Source organism: Coloeus monedula (genome assembly GCF_965178545.1).
Source record: "Coloeus monedula genome assembly, chromosome: 1".
Lineage (NCBI taxonomy): Eukaryota > Metazoa > Chordata > Aves > Passeriformes > Corvidae > Coloeus > Coloeus monedula.
In genome coordinates this window covers 119231504-119239881 of record NC_138781.1, presented here as the reverse complement: position 1 = coordinate 119239881, position 8378 = coordinate 119231504, and the positions used below count along the sequence as shown (strand labels likewise).

Below are 8378 nucleotides of genomic sequence, written 5' to 3'. Positions count from 1 at the left end.
AAAGAATTGAATTAAGGTTGCAAGGAATGGGAAATGTGAGGTATAAAGACTTTCAGAAATTTGCTTTTTCAAGGCTAATAAAATCTTTGATATTTTTCCCCTGTTTTCTGATTTCCTTAAAGGAAAAAAGGTCAAACTAATTCTTCTATATTTTGAAAGCAACTTTTTTCTGTCCAAACCCTTGGTGAAATTTTTAAAGATCTACAGAAATAATGATTCAGAAGAATGATTACTTGTGTCACCTCTGCATGTCAAAGGCCGTTACATTTCATTTGAATGCTCCTGTGTCGAGTCTCATAACTTGTATTTGACTGAAGCAGACCCTTTGCACAGCAGCAAACCTTGATTTGAAGGAATGAATGGATGGAAAAATGACCTCTTCTTTTTCCCAGTAATCATCACCTTAGCTGTTAGGAAAAAACTGTCGTTGTTTCTAAGCTGAGTTTGTCTCTCTTAAGAGTTTTACATATTTGTTCTTGTTATGCTTTTCTTTGTAGTCTGAAAGAACTCTTCAGTACCTGCTATTTTCTCCCTGTGAGAGTCTTCAGACACTGTAATCGAGTCACCTCTTGGTGCTCTTTTTCATAAACTAAACATGCTGAGCTCTTTAAGTTAGTCAAAGAAAGAATTTTCTCCAGTCCCTTCATTTATTTTTGGTGCTTTTTATGCAACCATTCCAACTTTCCATAGTCTTTTTTTTTGCAATGTGAACAAGACAGCAATTCCAAATATCATCAGTGATGTCCATAGAAGCAAAATTGTTCTTCTACTGTTTTATTTCATTTAATGGAAATTAGTCCACTTTAGCAGAGATTTTTGAGTGTTCAGTGAACTTTTGTTCAGTCTTACAGCTGAGATACATTTGGAGATAATATTTTTTCCTCTTCTTTTTTTAGCCAGGAGGGATTTTTTTGTCTGTTAGTATGTCTTATATTTGCTTTTTCTAGCCATAAAGACTTGTATTTGTGTTTGAACAGTGCCTTAAGGGCTATAATGGGATCTACAGGACAGACTGCCCCCCTCTGCTGGGGGGTCTGTTGAGGAGATTGATCCAGTGGGGGGGCAGAAGCCCAGCTCTGACTGATGGGTTGGTACGTGGGTGAGAAGGATGTACTGTCTCTTCCCTTGCAGTTTTTTCCCCTGTGCTTCAAACCACCATTTGGCTTTATTTCCTTGGTAAGTCTTAATTAGAGTGTTTTAGAAAAACCAATGATATTTTTTAACATTTCATATTGGTCATAAAATGAAATTTCTTCCCACTTTTTATTTAATATCTAATTTACATATTGGGCACAGTTTGACAGCACTGCTCAATTTCTTTTTAAAATTATTTTTATTCTACACATTGAAGTTTTAGAGGCAAATAGACACATTGCCCTATGTGTTCATGGCCTAAACTGGCTGAATCTTATATTTCCACTGTAAATTATTAGTGACATATAGCAAAATGTAGCTACATGTGTTACTGTGTGTGTACAGTCAAAATATGGGGCTGCAGCAGTTTTGAGAAAGAAAATCTCTTTAAATCCAATGATAAATTAACAGCAATGAGAAAACACAAGGATTGAGGGGAATAATGTCAGAAAGGAGCGTTAGGTATATTCCATGTTAGCAGACTCTCCATCATCCTTTGTGCTCATCACAGAGACAGAAGCAGTCCTCCACAGGCTGTGTCCCCAAAACTGTCATTAGGGCCCAACAAAGCAGGGTGTCATCTCCAGAAACAGATCCTATTTTTTGTTGTAGGCTGAGATTCCTACTGGACAAAACCAGGGCTTGCTTTTGATGAAATTAAAGGATGAAGAAGAAAAATACTGCTCTGACAATTTTTTCCCCACTGTGGTATCCTGCTTAAACAATATTAATCTTTTACATTATCAGTCATAAAAGAGAGGATGGGTAAAAGCTGATGATAAGAAAGGAGAACAAATTGGCAAGGGAGGAACAAGGAAGGGAAATGACTAAAACTTGTATCAGCTGGCACTGTGGTGAATTCAAGGAAGACAAACTATCATATAAGAAGCAATCTGGCCCAGCAGACATAGCAATTAGCCTGGAATCTTACTAGACAATGGGATAACAGTTTCTTCCACAAAGCGAACCCAGAAATCTCACAATCACTGACCGATAGCTACAAGAAAAAGAAACAAAAACCATTTTGATCTCTTCCAAATTTAACAGTGATATTTTCTTGTCACAGGATTTGAGAAAATAGTATTGAAATCAGCATTTGCCTAATTAGATAAAATGTATTTATATGCCTGGTTTGCCTGTGGTAAATAGCTCTAACTGCTAACATAGGTGCTGAGAGACTGAATAAAGTGTGTTCACTTTTATCCCAAGGGTCTTGCATTTGTGTACATTTCTATCACAGATGAGAAAAGACATAAAAACCCCCATCTATGGCAAAGCCTGACTGATAAACTGTTACATATCTAAATGGGCTTACCTTTTTTTCTGCAGGTACACGAAGATGAAGACAGCGACCAACATCTACATCTTCAACCTGGCTATGGCAGATGCACTTGTCACCACGACCATGCCTTTCCAAAGCACTGAGTACCTGATGAACTCCTGGCCCTTTGGTGATGTGCTGTGTAAAGTAGTGATCTCTATTGACTACTATAACATGTTTACCAGTATTTTCACACTCACCATGATGAGTGTCGATCGATACATTGCCGTGTGTCACCCTGTGAAGGCTCTGGACTTCCGTACACCTCTCAAAGCAAAGATAATCAATATCTGTATCTGGCTGCTGTCCTCATCTGTTGGTATATCAGCAATAGTTCTTGGAGGTACCAAAGTCAGGGAAGGTGAGTGTGAGCATTCAAAATTCAGTCTTTTTATTCCTCAACTGACAATAAAATGTAGTGTCAAATACTGATCAAACCTTATTTATTCCTTCTTCAAAGTATATCTAAATTCCTGACATTTTGAAATATATTGTGGAACATCACAGTACAACATATAAATCATTTAAGCTCAGATGCCCATGCCAAATAAAAGAACAAAATGCACTTTGGAGCTCTGTCTGTGCTAGAACAAGACCATCAAAAACTTCTAGCGGACAGCAAGGGAAAATAATCAGGAATTTAAACACAATGGATGAATCCAGGATTAGTTCACAGTGAAACTTGAAATGTGGGCTTAAGGCTCTTTTTTGTAGGTGTTGTGAGAGTAGTTCTGACTAAATCCCAGGAACAGAAACTAGAATTCTTAGCAGTTTATTATCACCAACCATTTCACAGAACTTGAAGGCATGGTGAAGAAAGGAAAAGTCAGTAGCTGAGGAGAGAAAATGAAAATAAATTACATATGGCAGTATCTCAAGATTTGTTTAAAAAAGGATGAGAATGTGTATAGAAACCTGGAAGAGCTGAGAATAAGGATTGTCACAAGAAACTGAAATTCAGGCCACAGCAGGGAAACAGTTACAAGAACACAAAGTCACTGAAAACTCTATGCAGACCATGCATAGGCTATGCTTGAAATTTTTATTCCATGAAGGACTGTGTATTTAGCCCCTATAGCTAAACTTATTACTCTGCTATGGGGTTAATCTGAGTTTGAGATCTTCCTTGAGAAGGAAGGAGGAGAAGCATTTTCACACACATGTACTTCATACCCACAGGCCTAAGTGCAGTGCAGGGACATCTCAGTGACTTCAAAAGGCTGGAGACTTCTAATGGTGTCCTTGGGTTGGTGTCATCCCCTTACTGGATGTCTTGATAAAATACAAGGCATTTCTTTGGCAGGAGTCTTGTTTGAGATGTAAACAACCTTTTGAAAAATTATCTATAATTTCCTGCACTATCAACCTTTTCTATTTAGAATAGTTTCACTCCTCTCTAGACAAATGTTTACCTAAGGACACAGTTTCATCTGGCAGAGACAATAAATGCTGTATGTTAAGCTGTTTGACCTAGATCAATGTGAAAAATCATTTCAGTAATGGCTGCTCAAGGGCTAATAGATTTGGCTGAAGATATATAGGTTTTGTTCTTGCTGTTGGTCTTCTGTTACGTAGGTGACAGAAAAGTCCTCTGGAAACTCTTCTTTCAGTGCTTTGGGGGATCACATGTCCTGGTCTGCAGTGCAGTAACTCTCCTCCCCAGTAAAGTTTTGACAGGCTCTATAAAACAATGTCTAGTTGGGGAAACATTAACTTCAGGCATATTTGGGAAGAATGTCTCGCTACGTACAAGATCCTGAAGGCCATGGGACATTGGCTCAGACAGGTGTTTTGTTGGAGTATGCTCAACTAACAGAATGTTCCTGTCATTCACTGTCAGCAGCACATTTCGATCAGGGGGGTCCTCTGAGGCCAGCAATGATTAAATGCCTTTTCCACGCTGTGTAGCAGGCAGCCTTTTTTTTACTTATGAAACAGAGACTGGTAATACAGAACACAGCTGGGCTAAATGAGGTTGGAAATATTGGCAACTACTTGTCAGCTGCTGCTGTTCCTCCCTGCTCATCTGATCTAAGGTCTCTCTTGAGCATTTAGTGTCAATTACCTTGTCTGGTGTGTTCATGAATTGCACTGATAAACGCTGAAGTGGAAAGGTGAGGATGCTCTGCCTGACAGCTGGACCTCAGGCCTGAAACTTTATGTTATGTGGGTCACAACAGTTGTTGTTTATATGCTTCAGGGCCTCTGCTGGAGTCAGATTTAAGCAACAACTGAACAGAAAATGGAAAGTGATTATATTTAAAGTTCCCTCACCGTGCTCAGTTAATCCATTTTGTTATCACAGCTCAGAATTGCTCCCAGGTGTGTCCTTTTGGATACATTTTTACTGCAGAATAAATTTTACATCTGTGTAAATTTTTCTGCTCCAACCTTAACGGAGCTCTTCTTGCTGAAGAATTGTTCAGCTAGAAAAAAAATAAAGGAATAAAATTATCTACTCATATTGCCAGTAAGGATGTGAAGGCTATGAAAGTGACACAATCAATATTATATATCTAATATATATGTTTCCTATGCCAAGAGTAAGATTAATCTTAAATGGTAGTTTATCAAACACATTATAAAACAGATTTACACCAAAATACCATATAGAATACAGTGTTTTTCCTTAAATATATTAATGTATTTGAAATATTTGCCTTTCAAAGCGGAAAATGTCAGTATGAAATCCTAAGTTTATGACACTATACAGGGTTCTGCACCTTCTCAGGCAGTAAAAATAAAACATAAATTGGATTTTATTCTGTTCAACTTCCAAAGTTTCAGAAAATTAATATAGTATTGTGCATTACAACCAGAATTTCTATTGATTGTTTCCTGGTTGTAAACTGGGAAAATGTAAATGGATTCCATAAAGTACTATGCTATGGCATTACATACATCAAGTACAATACATGAATATTAATGAATTTAGAATAAGATTTTCCATAGAAAATAAACTGCAATGAGATGTAAGATAATAAATTTGTATTTGATAATTTGAAATGCTAAAATAACATTGCCAACCACAAATTATAGCAAAATATAATGAGGATGACCTAATAATTTTGATAAATATGTGAAATTATGTCAGTAGATCTGAAGAGGCCATTTCCTCTGGGAGTGGATTTCAGTGAGTAGTTGGATGTGGTCTGGAGCAGCCATCCATGATCACTCATTTTTATCCAGACCCACACATCTGGAGGCAGTTTTACTAGTTTAGCTAATACAGCTGCATCCTGATTTTATTGCTGCTGCTAAGTCATGATCTACTACAAATAACAGTAATATTTGACACGAAATCTTTGAAGATGATTGTTGGCATTTCTAGAATTAAATTTAATAAAAGCAACTATGCTTGTGAAAACCTACATCACAGAGGATTTAGATAAGTTCACTGAGTGTCAAGGCCTGTCAAGTCATACTTGTGCTGTCATCTGAGTATCCTGCCTCAGCCTTGAAAAATGTCTTTTCGATTTTCAGCTTTCAGAATAATACATATTATTTAAAATAAAACCTCAAAGTATTCAGCTTTTTTAGCTTTAAACTTGTTCTATTAAAATGTTTCGGTATTCAATATTACGCAGTAACAGCTTTCTGGTATCTAACCACGGAAATGTCTGTATGGCACTATAATGCTAACTTCTTCCCTAATTGTTTTTCTAAACAAATTCTCTGCAATATCTTTTTGATTTGTGAAACATTTTTATAGCAGGAAAATATGGCCTGATTGGTTTTTTTCTGACTTGTCCTGATGGACACAGACATGAAAAAGTGATGCGCAGGAGTATATTGAATCATTCGACTCTTAGATCTGAACTGATGAAAGACAATAATAATTTGTAGAGGAATGAAAAACTCAGTAGGGAAAATAATAAAAAAATCCAAAGAACACTGCATTACTGTACAGGATGAAATCTAAGCTGCATTTCAGAATGAAAAATCCCTGTGTAACTCTGACTTATCTTTAGTAGAGTTGATCTGCTGATAGTAGTTGTAAATTTACCTCTTCTCTTGCCTTTTAATTTATCTTATTACTTGTTTTCCCATATGTTTTATATGCTGGAAGGCTCCAATGAGGTCAGCAAATGAAGCCTCAAATATTTCATTCCTTAGCCGCCTCCCGTCAGATGAAATATTTCTGTTAAATACATTCAGGTGACAGCCTGTGGCTCTGAATCCTGGCATGGGCGATGGGAAAGGGAGGGAGCTCATCTCTGTGGCCCACATCCTGCAGTCTCTGCACAGGCTGCATTTTCAATGGCATGATCTGCAAAAAGAGTAGCTTCATTTTGACTCCATGCACACGTGTCTTTTATTTGCTTCTGTTTAACAGAAAAGAAGCTGTTGAGTTTTTCTGAATGCAAGCATTTATGTGTACTCTAGTTGTGCTGTAAAAGGCACATGGGAAAAGACAATTACATTATTATCATATATTGGCAAAATTTTCCTACTATCAAAACCTCCTTCAGCTTCTACCATTCATGTTATCAAAAATCTTTCTCCACTCACAGACAAAAACATATGTAGTTTGATAATAATGGTGAGGTTTCTACTTCACTGAAGGTGGTAATCAGTCTGGTTTTAAATTTCAGTGCGATTCAAATGGAAACAACTTTACAGATTTTGTTTTTGTGCTCTGCTTTTTTAGATTCTCCCATGGGGAAGAAATTTCATACAAAATTTTGCATTTAAAAAAGCCCAAACCTCAGTAATTTCTAGAGACAGCTGAATAAAACCAGTTTCAATGGTAACTGAAAGCTTCCTTGGAGTGATTTAATGATAACTCCATTTATTAATATCGCAGTACATGCTAATCACTTTTCCTAGATTATGCTATGATAATTACATTGTTTAGAATATCTAGTAACAAAGCGATTTTCTTCTTGCTTCCTTCATTCCTAGATACTGCTAGCACTGAATGCTCCTTGCAGTTTCCAGACAGAGATTATGTGTGGTGGGACATCTTCATGAAAATCTGTGTCTTTGTCTTTGCATTTGTTATCCCAGTTCTCATTATAATTGTTTGCTATACTCTGATGATTCTGCGCCTGAAAAGTGTACGGCTTCTCTCAGGGTCTCGAGAAAAAGATCGAAACCTGCGTCGCATCACCAGGTTGGTTCTTGTGGTTGTGGCAGTTTTTATTGTCTGCTGGACTCCTATCCACATTTTTGTGCTGGTTGAAGCCTTAGGGGACGTGTCCCACAGTACTGCTGCCATATCCAGCTATTACTTCTGCATTGCTTTGGGTTACACCAACAGCAGCCTCAATCCAATCCTTTATGCATTTTTGGATGAAAACTTCAAGAGGTGCTTCAAGGACTTCTGCTTCCCCTTCAAGATGAGGATGGAGAGGCAGAGCACCAGCAGAGTCACAAACACTGTGCAAGACCCAGCTTATATGAGGGAGGCAGGTGGGGCAAACAAACCTGTATGACTAGTCGTGGAAATGTCATCTTACTGTCCTCAGGAGAGAGAGGAGTCCAATGACTTAGGACTGACGCAGATTACCACTGCAGTTTGAACTCAACTCACCCAAACAGACATTTCTGGAATATTTCAGAAATCCCAGCAGTTTGAACTAAAGCAAGTTTATTATCGATAAACGAGACCCTACTGAAAATAAGCTCAAATGAAAAGGACCTGGATGGTGGTCAGGTTTTGGCACTGTGTTTGTTGTAATTGAGCCAGCACTAAAACACACTTTTGCAGAGCACCACCAGGCGATTCTGGATAAGAATAGTTCTGGCTCTTCTTGTTACAATATGTAACATTGTATTAAGCAACGTTTGGTCATAAAACTGAGTTATACCAGAAACTTCTGCTCCAACAGTGATTGCCTCTGAAGTATGGAGTTTGACAACTTGATCCTCTTTTACAGTGAAGAGTGTTAGGTTTCTGTGAACAATGACAGAGCTATAA

At 37.6% G+C, this 8378-nt stretch overlaps 1 protein-coding gene across 1 annotated transcript in view; it reads left to right on the top strand.

Moving 5' to 3' along the window:
• Window positions 1-8025, top strand: part of OPRK1 (opioid receptor kappa 1) — a gene marked incomplete at its 5' end in the record, with an annotated part of 20216 nt that extends 12191 nt beyond the window's left edge. The window contains 2 exons of the mRNA XM_082290059.1: window positions 2464-2816; window positions 7361-8025. Coding sequence (XP_082146185.1) covers window positions 2464-2816; window positions 7361-7893 — 886 coding nt within the window. The 3' untranslated portion in view covers window positions 7894-8025. The remainder of the gene's footprint in view (window positions 1-2463; window positions 2817-7360) is intronic.
• Between the last annotated feature and the right edge of the window lie 353 nt (window positions 8026-8378).